Raw genomic sequence first — 20,068 nt, 5'->3', positions numbered from 1 at the left:
AGGACACCAGGGAGAACTCCCCTGTTCTCCGTCAATCTTTCACATCCACCTGAGGGCAGACAGAGCCTCGGTTTAATGTCTCATCCAAAAGACTGCACCTCCGACAGTGCGGCGGTTCCTCAGTACTGCCCCTCCGACAGTGTGGCGCTCCCTCAGTACTGCCCCTCCGACAATGCAGCACTCCCTCAGTACTGCCCCTCCGACAATGCGGCACTCCCTCAGTACTGCCCCTCCGACAGTGCAGCGCTCCCTCAGTACTGCCCCTCCGACAGTGTAGCGCTCCCTCAGTACTGCCCCTCCGACAGTGCAGCGCTCCCTCAGTACTGCCCCTCCGACAGTGCAGCGCTGCCTCAGTACTGCCCCTCCGACAGTGCAGCGCTGCCTCAGTACTGCCCCTCCGACAGTGCAGCGCTCCCTCAGTACTGCCCCTTTGACAGTGCAGCGCTCCCTCAGTACTGCACTGGATTATGTGCTCAGGTTTCTGGAGTGGGACTTTTCTCCAAGGTGAAAGAGCTGCCCACTTAGCCAAACTGACACCTCAGTCATTTTTAATGATCTTTAACGCTCTAATTAATTGAATTTTTGTTACAGGCGAACCTGGTGCTCCTGGAAAGTTCGTTAGCACGAGAGGTGAGTGGATTAGTGAGTGAATGTCTCACTTAGCACCAGGTACAAGTACAGGAGGAGGCACTTCAGCCCCTCGAGCCTGCTCCGCCATTTAGTTAGATGATGACTGATCTGCACTTCAAAACCTTCCACCCGCCTTTGCTCCATACCCTCGATACCCTGACCCAACAAAGACATATCGATCTCAGTTAATGATGGGCGGAGATAGCGGGGGTTAACCCACTGAGTCGGTCGTATCAAGGAGCGGGGATCAGCAAAGGCTGGGCTGCTGTAAGGCACTGATGAGCGGAACCATGAGGGCAAGGAGTTCCATGTCCCATTCCCAGCTCCCAGCCGGTGCTGGTCCTGGGGTCAGCGCACTGCCAGCTCGCCCGGGGGCAGGACTCACGATGCCGTGAGGAACAGCCCCGAGTCTGAGTGTGTCCTACGGTGTGTCTGGGGCTTGGTGTCTAGGGCCCTGTGTCTGGGGCACCATGTCTGGGACTCAGTGTCTAGGTTTGTATTGTTTAAGGATGTAATACTGAGATTAAATCAGTTTAATTTCACTCTCTCTCTCTCTCTCTCTCTCTCTCTCTCAGGAACAGACAGTACTGCGGTTATACAGGGACCTCCCGGACCCCCGGGATCCCCCGGACCCAAAGGGCGATCAGGTACTTACACATATCAATGGCTAACAGTAAAAGGATCTCACACACCCCTCCTCCTAATGTTACCCCGTGTTGCGGAGCTACAGGAGTTCACCGAGGCTCCGGTTATGTTTAACCTGAGTAACCAGGACACACAGAGTTCAAACCTCACAGTCTGAACCAGTCCAGGCTGAGCAACGTTCATCTGAGCTAAACATTCGGGCAACGTGTTGAGACAGTGTAGAGGGAGCTGTATCTAACCCGTATCTAACCCGTGCTGTACCTACCCTGGGAGTGTTTGATGGGACAGTATAGAGGGAGCTTTACTCTGTATCTAACCCGTGCTGTACCTACCCTGGGAGTGTTTGATGGGACAGTATAGAGGGAGCTTTACTCTGTATCTAACCCGTGCTGTACCTGCCCTGGCAGTGTTTGATGGGACAGTGTAGAGGGAGCTTTACTCTGTATCTAACCCGTGCTGTACCTGCCCTGGGAGTGTTTGATGGGACAGTATAGAGGGAGCTTTACTCTGTATCTAACCTGTGCTGTACCTGCCCTGGGAGGGTTTGATATGGACAGTGTAGAGGGAGCTTTACTCTGTATTGAACCCATGCTGTACCAGCCCTGGGAGTGTTTGATGAGACAGTGTAGAGGGAGCTTTACTCTGTAAATAACCCCGTGCTGTACCTGCCCTGGGAATTTTTGATGGGACAGTGCAGAGGGAGCTTTACTCTGTATCTAACCCCATGCTGTGCCTGCCCTGGGAGTGTTTGGTGAATTAGAAAAACTCTCTTGTTCTCTATCTCTGTCTCTCTCTCTCATTGTCTCTCCTTTTTTTGCTGTCTTTTTTTCTCTCGCTCTGTCTCTCCCTGTCCTCTTTTGTCCCCTTCTCCTTTTCTTTCTTTCTAGAGTAAGAATTGACACTGTTATTGTTCAAACACTTCATGCTCTTTTAAGGCGGCAGTGACCTGTGTAGAGCTGAGGGAGGAATTTAGTTCTGATCCATCAAACATTCGGAAGATAATATTGCCGTCGGTATTGCCTGCATTGTCTTGCTCTCTCTCTCTGTCTCTCTGTCTCTCTCTCTCTGCCTCTCTCTCTCTCTCTCTCTGCCTCAAACATATAAAAAATAACGAACAGGTAGAGACCATCCAGTCTCTCTCTCCGTCTCTCTCTGCTTCTCTCTGTCTCACTTTCTCTCTCTCTCTCTGATATTTCCATTTTAACATGTAACAACATTAAAACCTTGTTCCTCTGTGTCACGTCCTCCAGGTGAGAGTATTGTTGGTCCCATGGGCCCGCAAGGACCTGCCGGTGCGAAAGGTGAGTATTTTACACTGACCGACAAGGAGCAGTAAATTCTGGGATCCCCTCCGCGCTCAGGAATCCCAACCCTTCACGCAGGGTCCTGGCGGGGGCAGGGAGAGGTGGGGAGCAGGGAGGGGAGGGGTGCAGAGTGGAGGGGCTGGGAGAGGTGGGGAGGGGAGGGGAGGGGTGCGGTACGGAGACTGCGGAAGGGAGGGGAGGGGTGTCATCATCACAGGCAGTCCCTTGGAATCGAGGGGGACTTGCTTCCACTCCCTAAGTGAGTTCTTTGATGGCTGAACAGTCCGATACGGGGGCCACAGACCCTGTTACAGGTGGGACAGACATTCGTCGGGGGAAGGAGTCGGTAGGGCTGGTTTGCCGCACGCTCCTTCCGCTGCCTGCGCCTGGCTTCTTTATGCTCCTTGTGTCGAGACTCAAAAAGCTCAACGCCCTCCCGGATGGACTTTCTCCACCTCGGGCGGTCTCCCATGTGTCAGTGGTGATGTCGCACTTTACCAGGGGGGCTTTGAGGGTGTCCTTATAACATTTCCGCTGTCCTCCTTTGGCTCGTTTACCATGAAGGAGCTCCGCATAAAGCATTTGCTTAGGGAGTCTCGTATCTGGCATGCGTACTATGTGGCCTGCCCAGCGAAGCTGATCGAGTGTGGTCAGTGCTTCAATATTGGAGATGTTAGCCTGGTCGAGGACACTGGTGTTGGTGCGCCTGTCCTCCTTGCGGAGACATTGTTGCCGATATATCTCCAGTGACTTGAGGTGCCTTCTGTACATCGTCCATGCCTCCGATCCATACAGGAGGGCGGGTATTACTACAGCCCTGTAGACCATGAGTTTGGTGGTAGATTTGAGGGCCTGGTCTTTGAACACTCTTTTCTGTAGGCGGCCAAAGGCTGCGCTGGTGCACTGGAGGCGATGCTGAATCTCCGCATCAATGTCTGCCTTTGTTGATAAGAGGCTCTCGAGCTATGGGAAATGGTCCACGTTGTCCAGGGCTGCGCCGTGAATCTTGGTGATTGGAGGGCAGTGCTGTGCGGCGGTGACAGGCTGGTGGAGGACCTTTGTCTTACGGATGTTAAGCGTAAGGCCCATGCGTTCATATGCCTCAGTGAATACATTGACTATATCCTGGAGTTCAGCCTCTGAATGTGCACAGACGCAGGCGTCGTCCGCATCCTGCAGCTCAATGACAGAGGTTGGAGTGATCTTGGACCTGGCCTGGGGGCGGCATAGGTTAAACAGCTTCCCACTGGTTCTGTAGTTTAATTCCACTCCAGCGGGGAGCTTGTTGATTGTGAGGTGAAGCATGGCGGTGAGGAAGATTGAGAAGAGGGTTGGGGCGATGACGCAACCCTGTTTGACTCTGGTCTGGACGTGGATTGGGTCTGTAATGGATCCGTTGGTAAGGATCACGGCCTGCATTTCATCGTGAAGCAGGCGAAGGATATTGGCAAACTTTTGGGGGCATTCGAAACAGAGGAGGACGCTCCATAGACCCTCATGGTTGACAGTGTCAAAGGCCTTTGTAAGGTCGAAAAAGGCCATGTATAAGGGCTGGCGCTGCTCCCTGCATTTTTCCTGCAACTGGCGCACTGCAAAGATCATGTCTTTTGTGCCCCGTAGGGGACGAAATCCGCATTATGATTCCGGGAGGAGCTCCTCGGCCACAGGAAGAAGGCGATTGAGGAGAACTCGAGCGATAACTTTCCCAGTGGCTGAAAACAGGGAGACTACCCTGTAGTTGCTGCAGTCGGACTTGTCCTCCTTTTTAAAAATGGTCACAATCACTGCATTTCTGAGATCTCCCGGCATGCTCTCCTCGCTCCAAATGAGAGAGATGAGGTCATGTATCTGCGCCAACAGTGCCTCTCCGCCATATTTTAGCGCCTCAGCAGGGATTCCATCCACAGCCGTAGCCTTGTTATTCTTAAGCTGTTTTATGGCTTTGCCTCCCTCGTGCAACGTTGGAGTTTCACTGAGTTGGTGGCTGGTGGCATGCTGCGGGATGGAGTCGAGAACACTTGAGTCAAAGGCAGAGTCTTGATTGAGGAGATCTTCAAAGTGCTCCTTCCATCGGGCCCTGACAGCCTCAGTGTCCTTGATGAGTGTTTCCCCGTTCTTGGCCAGGAGTGAGGTGAGGGCTTGTGAGTTTGGATCGTAGATAGCCTTGACTGCAGTGAAGAATCCTCGCATATCGTGGCTGTCGGCCAGTTGTTGTATCTCATGTGCTTTCTCCATCCTCCATCTGTTCTTTAGGTCCCAAGTTTTTTGTTGGACCTGAGCCTTGAGCCGTCTGTAATGTTGTTTTGCAGCTCCCGAGTTGGGCTGTTGTTTGAGGCTTAGAAATGCTTTGCGCTTGCGATCTATTAGTTCTTCGATCTCCTGATCATTTTCATCAAACCAGTCCTGATGTTTTCTGGTTGAGAGTCCAAATGTCTCTTCACAGGCACTGGTTATAGAGGCCTGGAGGGCAGACGCGCAATGGGGATTCAGCATCTTAGGGTCATCAAGGCACGCCAGATTGGCTTTGGGTGCTGGCTGTATCGGGCTCTCTTAGCTGGGTCTCTAAGTGTCCCGGCATTAACTTTTTTGCGGAACTGCTTCTGCTGTCCCCTCTGCTTTGGGGCAATGTTAATGTTGATGATGGATCGGATTAGGCTGTAGTCCGTCCAGCAGTCGTCAGCTCCTGTCATGGCACAGGTGATGCGCACATCCTTGCAATCCCTGGCTCGGATGATGACATAGTCAAGCAGATGCCAGTGTTTGGAGCAAGGGTGTTGCCACGATGTCTTGTATTTGTCCCTCTGGCAGAACAGGATGTTGGTGATGAGGAGTTCATGTTCTAGACATTTTGTCAGGAGTAGGGTACCGCTGGAATTGGCTTTCCCTACCCCCTCTCTGCCAATCACACCTCCCCAGAGGGCTGTGTCTTTGCCAACCCTGGCATTAAAATCACCCAGGAGGATCAATTTGTCGCCCGTGGGGACACAGGACAAGGATGTCTCGAGGTTGGAATAAAATCGCTCTTTAGCCTCATCAGTTGCATCAAGTGTAGGGGCATACGGACGGATGACTGAGGCACATTGGTTCCGAGATAGGGTGATACGGAGAGTCATGAGGCGTTCGTTGACCCCATAGGGAAGACTTTGAAGCGGTCGACCAGCTCATTCTTGACGGCAAAGCCGACTCCATGAAGGCGGCGTTCTGCCTCTGGTGTCCCTTTCCAGAAGAAGGTGTAACCTCCACCATGTTCCTTCAACTGGCCTTCCCCTGCCCGCCGGGTCTCGCTTAGGGCGGCGATGTCAATGTCAAAACGTCTGAGTTCCCGGGCAACTATGGCGGTGCGGCGTTCCGGCCTGTTGCTGTTGGGATTGTCCATGAGGGTCCTGACGTTCCAAGTCCCAAACTTCATACTGACGGAGTGGAAGATGCCTGTGCGTGAGTTCTTTTAACAGGGGGTGGCCGCTGCACACCGGCAACTACACGGGCTTAGCTGAACAATGTCTTGGTCCAGTGGCAAGGGGGTCCAAGACAACTGGAGACCAGGCACAGCTCAATAAGCCTAATTCAAAGATGTAAGTTAATAATAGATGTTTAACAGTATTTCGGTTGAGAATCTAAAATGTAAGTTTTAAAAGTTCTCCTAAATTGTTTAATATGTTTAAAAGTTGGCTAAAAGTTTAAAAATTAATTAAAAGTTGGTTGGGAGTATAAGACGAAGCCACGCCTCGGTCCCTTCAGCCGGTTCGGCGCCGGCCTCGGAATCCCTTTGGTGGATTGACCCGCCGGCCTTGGAGTCCCATCGGCCGGCCCCACGTCCTCGAGTCCCTTTGGCAGGTCGTCCCGGAGTCCCCTCGGCCGGCCAGACGCCCTCCAACTCCGGTGCTCCTCCCGGGCCGGGTGGCTGGCTGGAAGATGCTGCATTGTACCGAGCTGGAACCGCTCTTTGTGATGTGACAACCAGTGATGAAACACCAGCAGATACCCTTTGGTCCGGGCCAGTGCAGAGTTCCTTTGGCCAGGGCAGAAGCGGCCGGTGCAGAGTCCCTTCGCCCAGGGACAGAAGCGGCCAGTGCAGAGTGCGAGCTGGGCGCGGCTGGTGTCCCTGGAGCTCCGCTGGGCTGGAGCCCCTGCTCCCTCAGGTGTAGAGTGGGAGAGGAGGGCTGCGGAGGGTGTAGTGGGAAGGGATGGGGAGATGTGGAGGGTGTGGAGTGGAGTAGTGCGGAGGGGACAGGAGGGGAGGTGTGCGGAGGGGAGAGGAGGTGTGCGGAGGGGAGAGGAGAGATCCGGTGAGGAGGGTGGAGGGGTAGGGTGGGGAGAGGAGTGGGAGGGGATCGGGGCGCTGAGGGGAGGGTTGCTGAGCGGAGGGGTGCGGAGGGGATGGGTGGGAGGGAAGGGGCGGGGTGCGGAGGGGAGGGCTGCGGATAGGAGGGGAGGGGAGGGGATGGGTGGGGAGAGGTGCGGAGGGGTGACCAAGTACTGAAGCTGGTCTCCCTTGGTGCCTCATGTAACACTGCCACCTTATGTTCCCAGGTGACTCGGTCGAGGGGTCTCGAGGTCCGCCCGGTGCAGCTGGTGTTCCTGGTGAGTGTTTGACATCATCATCATCGTGTCTCCAAAACCAACCATCTCTCCCCACATAACACTCCCCACGGGGACATTCCCCACTGACCCTAACCCCAGGGAGCTCTGGCACTGGGTGACACGAGCCCACCCTTGGAGCTCCCCGATGTTGCTGCTGCCGGAGCGAAACTATGTAAGCGGCCAACACAGAGTAGGAAAGAAATGTGTGCAGCCAAACTCTGACAAACAGCAGTAAGATCAATGACCAGATCCTCTGTTTTTGGTGATGTTTGTTGTAGGAGGAATGTTGGCCAGGACACCGGAAGAACGCGCTCCTCCTGTATGAGTGTCACAGATCGCAGACAGGGCCTCGGTTTAACATATTATCTGAAAGATGGCACCTCCGACAGTGCAGCACTCGCTCAGTACTCCGCTCAAGAGTCAGCCTAGATTTTTATGTTCAAGTCTCTTCAGTGGGGCTTGATCCCACGACCTCTGACTCAGAGGTGAGAGTACTAGCTTCTGAGCCACACTGGTACTGACTATACACAAACTGTCCTCTGACCAGCTCGGACCACCCTACCATATGGGGCATTGGTTTACAAGGTTATCTCGGTGGAGAGGGAAGATTACTACCCTCCCAGCTACCAGCCAGTCCCTCCACATCCTCCAGTGATCCAGGCTGCCTGATTATTCAGAAACTGCCCAGCAGGTCACAGCACCTCCTCAGCAGGGCACCGCTCAGGGTCAATGGCGCGAGGACAGTGGTGAGTGTTGTGGGGTCCCTGTGCGGAACACAGACTAATGGTGGCTCCCGTCCATCTGCTGATTCGGCACACTGTTATCAGTGGCAAATCTCCACAAGCCCACAGACTGAAAACTCCTCATTGTCCTCTCACTCCGACTTCCAGGTGAAGGTAGACCAGGACCCCCTGGACCCCCCGGACCCCGAGGAGCAGCAGGAACTGATAGGTCCCCAGACTACAGAGGTAACTATTCAATATTGGGGCTCGTCAGAGACTATCCCAAGGTAGTCTTAGCTATTCCACAAAGCTAGGTGGAACGGTAAGCTGTGAGGAGGACACGAGAGCCTGCAAAGGGATATAGACAGGTTCAGGTTAAGTGAGTGCGTGATAAGGTGGCAGATGGAGTATAATGTGGGGAAATGTCCAACTTTGGTTGGAAGAATAGAAAAACAGAATAGTTTTTAAAATGGTGAGAAACTATTAAAAGTTGCTGTTCAGAGAGATTTGGGTGCCCTCGTGCAAGAAACACAGAAAGCTAGCATGCAGTTACAACAAGCAATAAGGAAGGCAAATGGCATGTTCGCCTTTATTGCAAGGGGGTTGGGATATAAGAGTAAGGCAGTCTTGCTACAATTGTACAGGGTCCTGGTGAAACCACACCTGGAGTACTGTGCACAGTTTTGGTCTCCTTATTTAAGGAAGGATATACTTGCATTGGAGGCAGTTCAAAAAAGATTCCTGGGGTTAAGGAAGGATATACTTGCATTGGAGGCAGTTCAGAAAAGATTCACGAGGTTGATTCCTGAGATGAAGGGATTGTCATATGAAGAAAGGTTGAGTAGGTTGGGCCTCTACTCATTGAAATTCAGAAGAATGAGAGGTGATCTTATAGAAATGTATAATATTATGAGGGGGCTTGACAAGGTGGATGCAGAGAGGATGTTTCCACTGATGGGGAGACTAGGACTAGAGGGCATGATCTTAGAATAAGGGGCTGCCCATTTAGAACTGAGATGAGGAGAAATTTCTTCTCTGAGGGTTGTGAATCTGTGGAATTCGCTGCCTCAGAGAGCTGTGGAAGCTGGGATGAGAGGGCTGCCATATGATGAGAGATTGTGTAGAATGGGCCTATACTCTCTCAAGTTTGGAAGAATGAGAGATGATGTAATTGAAACTTGTAAGATTCTCATGGGCATTGACAGGATAGATGCTGAGAGGGTGTTTCCCTCCGGCTGGAGTGTCTAGAACAAGGGGGACGCAGTCTTAGGATAAGGCCATTTAGGACTGAAATGAGGAGAAATTTCTTCATTCAGAAGATGGTGAATCTTTGGAATTCACTACCCCAGAGGGCTGAGGATGATGAGTCGTTGAATATATTCAGGGGAATCAAGGGATCTGGGGATCGAGTGGGAAAGTGGAGTTGAGGTCGAAGATCAGCAATGATCTTATTGAATGGCAGAGCAGGCTCAAGGGACTGTATGGCCTATTCCTGCTCCTAACTCTTATGTTCTTATGATACACCTTTATCACAGCTGTTTAACAGGAGCGTGTGTCAGTGGATTTACCAGGAGCATATGTTCATTTTGAGCACTTCTGATTACACTTGCTGTCTCCCACAGGGCCTCTGTTTGCCGGACCCCCCGGACCCGCGGGACCTCCTGGACCCCCAGGTAAATACACACCAATAACTCTAGATCTCAGCCAGTTTTATCCCATCCTTCAGTCCGTTCCCATTCGTCCCTTGTTCCTCCTTCAGGCTGTTTGTGTCGGCGCTCAGTTTCACACAGCCTTCAACGATCTCGCTCAGCCAGCCCGTGTCTGAATCGCGGCTTCGACTGAGCGGCACCACAGGCCTGATGATGCGAGCGTCTGGTGGGATCAGATGGCTCCATTTCCAAGGGTATTAAATCCTGATTCACCCCCAACATTGTGCGGGTCAGAGCTTCCAGCCAGCAATCACAGAGCCATAGGTCAGCAGTCACCGACCCCACAATGCACCATGAGACTAGCACTGGACACTGGGCCCAGACTGACCACAGCACTGGACACTGGGTCCAGACTGACCACAGCACTGGACACTGGGTCCAGACTGACCACAGCACTGGACACTGGGCCCAGACTGACCACAGCACTGGACGCTGGGCCCAGACTGACCACAGCACTGGACGCTGGGCTCAGACTGATCACAGCACTGGACGCTGGGCTCAGACTGATCACAGCACTGGACGCTGGGCTCAGACTGATCACAGCACTGGACGCTGGGCTCAGACTGATCACAGCACTGGACGCTGGGCCCAGACTGACCACAGCACTGGACACTGGGCCCAGACTGACCACAGCACTGGACACTGGGCCCAGACTGACCACAGCACTGGACACTGGGCTCGGACTGATCACAGCATTGGACACTGGGCTCGGACTGACCACAGCTCTGGACACTGGGCTCGGACTGACCACAGCACTGGACACTGGGCTCGGACTGACCACAGCACTGGACACTGGGCTCAGACTGACCACAGCACTGGACACTGGACGCAGACTGACCACAGCACTGGACACTGGGCTCAGGACGATTTGACAATGTAGCTGAGCGTTCCATTTGATTTGACCCTTCAACTCCGAGTGGGTGTGACCTCGGTCAGTCTGAACCCTGGGCAGTGATCACAGTCAAGCCAGGACTGGTTAGCCAGTGCCCGGGATGGGCTGAGGAGGGCCCAGCGCTCAGGCTCAGTGTTAATGCCAGGTTTTGATTTTAAGATCTGGTTTATTGAGAGGGATCCAGGATTGGAGAGCGAGAACTGGAGGGAAACACTTCCATTGAGAGTGAGCATGTCTCACCCTACACTTGTCTCAATCTGCCTTCATTCTTCATTGAATTGTATCAGGTGAAATGTCCGGTCCAGTGTCACAGCATTAATACAGAAACTCTCTGTTTACATTGCAGGACGGCAGGGATATAAAGGTAGGGACTTTCATAGGACGGAGAGACAAGTGGGGTATATCAGTGTGTTACAGTGAGGGATGTGGGGGTATATCAGTGTTACAGTGAGGGGTGTGGGGTATATCAGTGTTACGGTGATGGGTGTGGGGTACATCGGTGTTACGGTGTGGGGTATATCAGTGTTACGGTGAGGGGTGTGGGGTATATCAGTGTTTCGGTGATGGGTGTGGGGTACATCGGTGTTACGGTGTGGGGTATATCAGTGTTACGGTGAGGGGTGTGGGGTATATCAGTGTTACGGTGAGGGGTGTGGGGTATATCAGTGTTACGGTGATGGGTGTGGGGTACATCGGTGCTCCTGTGATACACTAGGGTATGTTAACCTGATGGATTTCCCTTTTCCCTCGCTGCAGGTGAAGATGGTCAGCCGGGTTTGCCAGGCCTGTCGGGACAGGGTAAGTGTTGCCCATCCCTGCCCCGGGGTAAATTGCAGCCACGGTCCGAGGGAGAGGCCTCTGTCCCACTGTCAGGGGTCGTGTAATAGGCCCCAGTACTCCGTGACCCTGAGCGCCGACCCCAGATCCCTGTCTGTGAGTGGGGTCGTCTGGTGAAGATGGGATGGCGAGAGGCTGGGTTGCCCCTGGTGATGGAATCCCCCAGCAACAGCCCCCAGGTGGTTGCACCACCCCAGATGGTCAGGGTGGGACCGTGACCCCAGCCCACCTATCTGGGGCAGGGGTCAGTGCACATGCAGGGTGAGGCGTGTCTGGGATACTCGCTGAGGGCCAGATAGGGCGGCGGGCAGAATTTCTGGGCAAGAAGCCTCCTGGGGTTTAGTGAGCGCGGGTGGGATTTGGGCTGTGAGTCCGAGGACACCGCGGATCCTATCGGCACCTCGGGGGGTCCGGGTGTCTCGGGCTGGGCTTCCTACTGACTCCTTTCGGGCAGTAACTGAGGGGCCCCGTCACCCTGAGCCCCAGTGCTTTTACTCTAACCCTCTGACCTCACTATTCTCATTCACACTCGTGTCCTCTGTCCTGACTCCACAGGTGATTCGTTCGTACCGGGCCCCTCTGGACCCCCAGGACCTCCAGGACCAGGCGGACCCCCAGGACACAAAGGCGACCGAGGTCAGTATCCTGGAACTGAATTAGGTTCTTCAATATTCAGTGACCGGATCGTGTCACTAAACCCTGCAGCCCAGGAGGAGTGAGGCGGGAGGCGGGGAGGGGAGGGGATGAGGGGAGGGGAGGGGAGGGGAGTGAAGGGAGGGGAGGGGAGGAGAGGGGGTGTGAGGGGAGGAGAGGGGGTGTGAGGGGAGGAGAGGGGGTGTGAGGGGAGGAGAGGGGGTGTGAGGGGAGGAGAGGGGGTGTGAGGGGAGGAGAGGGGGTGTGAGGGGAGGAGAGGGGGTGTGAGGGAAGGGGAGGGGGTGTGAGGGGAGGATGGGGGTGTGAGGGGAGGATGGGGGTGTGAGGGGAAAGGAGGGAGGGGAGGGGAAGGAGGGGGATGGGAGGGGGAGTGAGCGGAGGATGATTGTCATTTGGGGAATATTAGTTTTTTAAATAAATTTCCTCCACTGCGATCCTGCATGTTTTGTTAAACCCACTACACCTGTTTTTTATTTTATTCTGGGGATGTGGGCGTCACTGGCAAGGCCGGCAATTTGTTGCCCATCCCGAGCTGCCCCGAGAAGGTTGTGATGAGCCGCCTTCGAGTAGTTTGATACACTGAGTGGCCATTTCAGAGGGCAGTTAAGAATCAATCACGTTGGTGTGGGACTGGAGTCACATATAAGCCCAGACCGGGTAAGGACGACAGGTTTCCTTCCCTAAAGGGCATCAGTGAACCAGTTGGGTTTTTACGACAATCTGACAGCTTCATGGTCACTTTTACTGAGACCAGCTTCTTATTCCAGATTTATTTTTAAACGGAATTCAAGTTCTCAAATGGTGAGATTTGAATTCCTGTTCCCTGGATTATTAGCCCAGTAACAGAACCCTTGCACTATCATGCTCATGGTCTGTTGACAAAGTACCTGGATATTTTACACACCGACACTCCGGGAACAGAGAGCTTACTGTCTCACACACTGATTGTTGTTAAAGAATGGATTTGCACGGAGACACACGGTGACATTGCCCAGACCCCTCACGTCACACGATGTTCAGTCTCACACAGGCCCCGCTCAATCTCTCATCGATTTGTGTTGCTAGGTGACAGAGGAGAAGTCGGAATTCCAGGTGCTCCCGGTATTCCCGGACGTTCATCGCGAGGTAGGAAAGTTGTTCATTGTTTTCCTGCTCTGTAATCCCCGGATTCTCTCCTAGGAATGGCTTCCCTTCCTGAGGCAGCCACAATAGGTAACTGGGGAGCAGGTGGTGGTGTAACAATGGCAGACTGACCCCCGGCGTGTCCCACCCTCGGGGTGCTGGTCACACTGGGGTCGATGGTCACACTGGAGGCGATGGTCACACTGGGGTCGATGGTCCCACTCGATGGTCACACCCTGGGGGTGATGGTCACACCCTCGGGGCAAATGTCACACTCAGCGCTACCGTAACTCCCATCGCTGCATCCGGTTTAGGACAATCAGCCAGTGACTCCTTACATTTCATGATCTCAGGCTATCCCAAAGCACTTTACAGCCAATGAAGTACTTTCGGAGTATGGCCACTGTTGTAATGTGGGAAACACGGCAGCCAATTTGCATACAGCAAGCTCCCACAAGCAGCAATGTGATAATGACCAGATAATCTGTTTTTGTTGTTGATTGAGAGATAAATATTGGCCAGGACACAGGGGATAATGTCATGGGATCTTTTATGTCCACCTGAGAGGGCAGACGGGGCCTCGGTTTAACATCTCATACGAAAGACGGCACTCCCTCAGTACTGCCCCTCCGACAGTGCGGCGCACCCTCAGTACTGCACTGGGAGTGTCATCGTAGATTTATGTGCTCAAGTCCCTGGAGTGGAACTTGAACCCACGACCTGCTGACCCTGAGACGAGAGTGCTGCCTACTGAGCCACGGCTGACTGCCTGTCAGCAATGTTCCCCCTAATATTGTTTTGGGCCACGTGGCCCATTGAGAATTCCGCAGTTTCTCCATTTTACAGCCGATGAGAGGGCTGCGGGCATGCAGCTTAATGGGAACATTGCCAGTCGGTATTCGCAGTCTAGACTCACAGGTGAAGAATGGGGCGATGGCGGAGTGCTGGTGATGGGTGAGGAGCTGCTGTGGGCTCGGGAGCCGGGGAAGGATAAGGGATTGTCAGAGGGGCTGTATTAATGTAAAGATCCATGCTTTGCTGCTCACTGTCCGCACTAACCACCTGTGTCTCTCCATCTTGCAGTTACAAGCAATGGCGGAGGGCTTCAAGGGCCACCTGGGCCTCCTGGCCCACCAGGAGCTCAAGGTGAGATTCACTCAATAGAAGGTATTTGTCTTAAATGGTACGAGCCGGATCCAAATCATTGAGTGGAGACAGGAGCCGGGCCCAGGCCTTTAAAATAGTGAAACGTCCCAAGGCGCTTCACAGGAGTATTATAAGACAAAGAATTTGACACCGAGCCACATAAGGAGAAATTAGGGCAGGTGACCCAAAACTTGATCAAAGAGGTAGGTTTTAAGGAACATCTTAAAGGAGGAAAGAGAGACGGAGAGATTTAGGGAGGGAATTTCAGAGCTTAGAGCCTAGGCATAGCCGCCAATGGTGGAGCGATGAAAATCAGGGGGGATGAGCAAGAGGCCAAAATTGGAGGAGCGCAGACATCTCGGCGGGTTGTGGAGCTGGAGGGGAGTACAGAGATAGGGAGGGGTCTAAGGGCTGGAGGAGGTTACAGAGATAGGGAGGGGTGTAGGGGCTGGAGGGGGTTACAGAGATAGGGAGTGGTATAGGGGCTGGAGGGGGTTACAGAGATAGGGAGGGGTGTAGGGCTGGAGGAGTTTACAGAGATAGGGAACGGTATAGGGGCTGGAGGGGGTTACAGAGATAGGGAGGGGTGTAGGGCTGGAGGAGTTTACAGAGATAGGGAGCGGTATAGGGGCTGGAGGGGGTTACAGAGATAGGGAGTGGTGTAGGGCTGGAGGAGGTGACAGAGATAGGGAGGGGTGTAGGGCTGGAGGAGGTGACCGAGATAGGGAGGGGTGTAGGGCTGGAGGAGTTTAGAGATAGGGAGGGTGCAGGGGCTGGAGGAGATTACAGTGATAAGGAGGGGGCGAGGGGCCGTGGAGGGATTTGAAAACAAGGATGAGAATTTTGAAATCGAGGCGTTTCCAGATCTGGAGCCAATGTAGGTCAGTGAGATGGGTGAGTGGGACTTGGTGCGAGTTAAAACTCGGGCAGTCGAGTTTTAGACAACCTCAAGTTTACGTAGGGTATATATAGCAATAATTAGGGTATTTTGGCATACACTGTAATCTTTAGACTATGTCTGTGTATATGCGGCAATCTATAGGATGTCTCGGTATATGCAATCATCTATAGGGTATCTTGGTATATATGGTAATGTGCAGGGCATCTCAGCATATTAGGTAATCTATAGGGTACCTCCGTGTATATGGTAATCTATATGGTATCTCAGTATATACGGTAATCTACGGAGCGCCTCAGTATATATGGTAATCTACAGGGTGTCTCAGTATATACGGTAATCTATGATGTGGCTCAGTATATACTGTCCGCTTTTCTGCCTTTTTAACTTATTTTCCACTTTCCAGGTCCTCCGGGAGAGTCGGGATCAGGCTCCCGGACTAACATCAGGCAGGCGGTGATTGAGTACCTGCAGAGTAAGTATCCATGGCAACCCACCTAGGTCACACTGACAATTACACCGTGCCTGATACTGTATCGCACACTTATACTGCTCCTTAATCACCAAACACTGTGCACGGGGAGGGTGGGGTATAGTGCACGGGGAGTGGGGGGGTATAGTGCACGGGGAGTGGGGAGGGGTATAGTGCACGGGGAGTGGGGAGGGGGGTATAGTGCACGAGGAGGGGCGGTATAGTGCAAGGGGAGTGGTGGGGGGGGTATAGTGCACGGGGGAGGGGGGGTATAGTGCACGGGGAGGGCAGGGAGGGGTATAGTGCGTGGGGAGGGGGGTATAGTGCACGAGGAGGGGCGGTATAGTGCAAGGGGAGTGGTGGGGGGGTATAGTGCACGGGGGAGGGGGGAATATAGTGCACGGGGGAGGGGGGGTATAGTGCACGGGGAGTGGGGGGGTGGGTAGAGTGCACGGGGAGTGGGGGAGTGGGTATTGTGCACGGGGAGTGGAGGGGGGGTATAGTGCACGGGGAGTGGGGGGGTGGGTATTGTGCACGGGGAGTGGAGGGGGAGTATAGTGCACGGGGAGTGTGGGGGGGGGGGGTATAGTGCACGGGGAGTGGGGGGGGTGGGTATAGTGCACGGGGAGTGGGGGGGGGGGTATAGTGCAGGGGGAGTGTGGGGGGGTATAGTGCACGGGGAGTGTGGGGGGGTATAGTGCACGGGGAGTGTGGGGGCGGGTATAGTGCACGGGGAGTGTGGGGGGGGGTATAGTGCACGGGGAGTGTGGGGGGGGGGCTATAGTGCACGGGGAGTGTGGGGGGGGTATAGTGCACGGGGAGTGTGGGGGGGGGTATAGTGCACGGGGAGTGTGGGAGGGGGGTATAGTGCACGGGGAGTGTGGGAGGGGGGTATAGTGCACGGGGAGTGTGGGGGGAGTATAGAGCACTGGGAGTGTGGGGGGTGGTATAGTGCACGGGGGAGGGGGGTATAGTGCACGGGGGAGGGGGAGTATAGTGCACGAGGAGGGGAGGGTATAGTGCACGGGGAGGGGGGCAGGGTATAGTGCACGGAGAGGGGGGTATCGTGCACGGGGAGGAGGGGTATAGTGCACGGGGTGGGGGGTATAGTTCACGGGGCGGAGGGTGTAGGGCATGGGTCCGAGCGGAGCGATTTCAGCCACTTTGCTTGTTTCTTGCAGCGGATGGTGTGCGTAGATCGATGTCGGGACCTCCCGGCCCACCCGGACCCCAGGGGCCCAAAGGGGACCGAGGATCAGTGGGGCGACACGAGTACTCGGAGATTTCCAGCCAAGTCGTGGATTACATGAGAAGTAAGGTCCAGCCCTCCTGGCACTGATTCCTGTCGAGGGTCAGGGTCTCCCCATCATGGTCAGATGTCAAGGCACTGTCCACAGTGGTCCTGAGCCCAACACCACAGAAAGATCCCAGGGTCCAGCCCACTTCCGTGTGCCTCAGTACCACAGTGAACCAGGGTTTCTGCTCATTAATGGCGTCAGCGGATTCCCGCTGGAGGGCGCTCCGGGTTGGGGGGGGGGCGCGCGGGGGTGGGCAGGGCGTGGGCATTGACTGGCGGAAAGATCAGGCCTGGTCGTGATGCCCACCCCAGTTAAATAGCCGGCTGATATTCACAGTCTGTGTCCATAGGTGAAGTGAGACGACCAGGTGCCAAATGGTCACTGGCACCAACACGGTTCGTGCCCCTGGAACTGTAGTACGTGGGGGTCAGACGGATGGAATCACGTGGGGGTCAGAGGGATGGGGGTCACGTGGGGGTCAGAGGGATGTTGTCACATGGGGGTCAGAGGGATGGGGGTCACATGGGGGTCAGAGGGATGGGGGTCACGTGGGGGTCAGAGGGATGGGGTCACGTGGGGGTCAGAGGGATGGGGTCAAAGGGATGGGTCATGTGGGGATCAGAGTGATGATGTCATGTGGGGGTCAGAAGGATGGGTCATGTGGGGGGGTCAGAGGGATGGATCATGTGAGGGTCAGAGGGATGGGTCATGTGAGGGTCAGAGGGTTGGGTCATGTGAGGGTCAGAGGGATGGGTCATGTGGGGGTCAGAGGGATGGGGTCATGTGGGGGTCAGAGTGATGTTATGTGGGGGTCAGAAGGATGAGTCATGTGGGGGGGTCAAAGGGATGGATCATGTGGGGGGTCAAAGGGATGGATCATGTGGGGGTCAGAGGGATGGGTCATGTGGGGGTCAGACGCCAGCGATTGTGTCATTCTCAGACGGATGTCCTTTTTTCCAGGTTCAGGAATCGGTATGGGTGGAAGAGGACCTCCTGGACCCCCTGGTCCACCAGGGACATTGTCGAGGGCTGATCTGAATCTCTATCTGCAAAGTAAGTACAGAGACTGCTGGGAGTGTGTTACAGGGGCTCCAAGCTTCGCACTATACCAGCTGATGGTAGGATGGATGGACACGACATTCTAGGAGGGAATAGAGACTGGAGTCTGGACTAAGGCCCTGTACAAATTGTAGAGTGTCGCAGAGATTTTGCCAAAATCACCTAGTCTTAATGACCCGCACAGATCCTGTGTTCCTGGCTAGTGATCCTATCCTAGATCTGTAAGAGCTAACAGGAGCTTTACTGTCTATCCAACCCAAGCTGCATATGCCCTGGGAGCGTTTGATGAGACAATGTAGAGGGAGCTTTACTCTATCAAACCCCGTGCTGTACCTGCCCTGGGAGTGTTTGATGGGACAGTGTAGAGGGAGCTTTACTCTATATCTAACCCCGTGCTGTACCTGCCCTGGGAGTGTTTGATGAGACAATGTAGACTAATAGATTGTAAGCGCAGAGCATTTCTGAGCCTCAAGCAACAACCCAACTCGGGTGCTGCAAGCAACATTACAGACGGCTCAAGGCTGAGGTCCAACAAAAAACCTGGGGCCTAAAGAACAGGTGGTGGATGGAGAAAGCACAGGAGATACAACAACTGGCCGACAGCCACGATATGCGAGGATTCTTCATTGCAGTCAAGGCCATCTACGGTCCAAACTTCCAAGGCCCCACCACACTCCTGGTCAAGAACGGGGAAACACTCATCAAGGACACCGAGGCTGTCAGGGCCCGCTGGAAGGAGCACTTTGAAGATCTCCTCAATCGAGACTCTGCCTTTGACTCGAGTGTTCTCAACTCCATCCCGCAGCATGTGACCCGTCACCACTTCAGTGAAAGTCCAACGCTGCATGAGGTAGACAAAGCCATAAAACAGCTCAAGAATAACAAGGCTACGGATGCGGATGGAATTCCTGCTGAGGCGCTAAAGTATGGCGGAGAGGCGCTGTTGGCGCAGATACATGACCTCGTCTCTCATTTGGTGGGACGAGAGTATGCCGGGAGAACTCAGTGATGCAGTGATCGTGACTGTGGTGTATGAAATGATACAATGAATTCCGCACTGTGAGCCAGTGACCAGGTGTAACCTGGTCAGTCTTTAATGGCTTCCAGAAGTGAAGATACAAAGGTGACGTTCAGGTTATATACCAGGCCCAGCACGAGTGTACCTATGACCCTAGGACCTCTGACGGTAGTGCCCTCTAGTGGTGGGCAGACCTTGTGTACATACAGTACATCATTCCCCCCGCTCCCCCCAGTTCTTGGCACAAGTTCATATTACAAGTTTAGACGGTCTGGAGCCCTTCGCTCCCTGGTTGACCGTCTCAGTACAATCCCAGTGCTTTCCGAGTCTCTCACAACTTGGGGTTGGGCGTTGACCATAGTGGGTTCTTCTATGGCTGGATGTGAGTTGGTTGGTCGTCTAAGCTCGTGGTGTCTTCTTCCAACTGTTCCGGTTCGTCAGTGTGTCTTAGCTTGATTTGACCAATGTGTTTCCTGCACATCTGCCCATTCTTGAGCTTAACCATATACACCCGTTTACCCTCCTTATCCGTAACATTGCCGGGAGCCACTTGAGCCCTTGACCATGGTTAAGTACATACACTGGATCGTTTACAGATATGTCACGTGACACTGCGGCGCGGTCGTGATACCACTGCTGACGTTGACGTCGGGTTTCGACATGATCGTTAAGGTCAGGATGGACTAGAGAGAGCCTGGTTTTGAGGCCTCTCTTCATCAATAGTTCCGCAGGCGGGACCCCGGTGAGCATGTGTGGCCTTGTCCTGTAACTGAGCATGACGGGCATGTCTGTAAGGAACCGTGAGGTACGCGTTTCAGGCTCTGCTTGATGGTTTGAACTGCCCGCTCCGCTTGACCATTGGACACAGCTTTGAACGGGGCTGACCTCACATGTTTTATGCCATTGCGTTTCATGAACTCTTGAAACTCCAGGCTCGTGAAACACGGTCTGTTGTCGCTGGCAGACCATGTGTGGCAAACATGGCTCTCAGGTTCTCAATGGTGGCAGTGGAAGTTCTGGATGACATGATCACACATTCTATCCATTTGGAGTATGCATCCACCACCACAAAAACATTTTA

The 20,068-nt window shown here is 54.0% G+C and overlaps 1 protein-coding gene across 3 annotated transcripts in view; it reads left to right on the top strand.

Moving 5' to 3' along the window:
• The window catches only part of LOC139260151 (collagen alpha-1(XVII) chain-like), a 112,596-nt gene that overhangs the window by 65,907 nt on the left and 26,621 nt on the right, over positions 1 to 20,068 (top strand). For all 3 annotated transcript variants that reach the window (XM_070876373.1, XM_070876374.1, XM_070876371.1), the window contains 14 exons: positions 592 to 630; positions 1,206 to 1,277; positions 2,526 to 2,576; positions 7,110 to 7,160; positions 8,051 to 8,128; positions 9,505 to 9,555; positions 10,830 to 10,847; positions 11,240 to 11,281; positions 11,876 to 11,956; positions 13,040 to 13,099; positions 14,180 to 14,242; positions 15,547 to 15,615; positions 16,794 to 16,925; positions 17,871 to 17,963. In XM_070876373.1, the coding sequence (XP_070732474.1) occupies positions 592 to 630; positions 1,206 to 1,277; positions 2,526 to 2,576; positions 7,110 to 7,160; positions 8,051 to 8,128; positions 9,505 to 9,555; positions 10,830 to 10,847; positions 11,240 to 11,281; positions 11,876 to 11,956; positions 13,040 to 13,099; positions 14,180 to 14,242; positions 15,547 to 15,615; positions 16,794 to 16,925; positions 17,871 to 17,963 (900 nt within the window). The remainder of the gene's footprint in view (positions 1 to 591; positions 631 to 1,205; positions 1,278 to 2,525; positions 2,577 to 7,109; positions 7,161 to 8,050; positions 8,129 to 9,504; positions 9,556 to 10,829; positions 10,848 to 11,239; positions 11,282 to 11,875; positions 11,957 to 13,039; positions 13,100 to 14,179; positions 14,243 to 15,546; positions 15,616 to 16,793; positions 16,926 to 17,870; positions 17,964 to 20,068) is intronic.

The sequence above is a fragment of the Pristiophorus japonicus genome, chromosome 3 (genome assembly GCF_044704955.1).
Source record: "Pristiophorus japonicus isolate sPriJap1 chromosome 3, sPriJap1.hap1, whole genome shotgun sequence".
NCBI lineage: Eukaryota > Metazoa > Chordata > Chondrichthyes > Pristiophoridae > Pristiophorus > Pristiophorus japonicus.
Note: the sequence above shows the minus strand (reverse complement) of the source record. Positions and strands in the feature narration are given on the sequence as shown.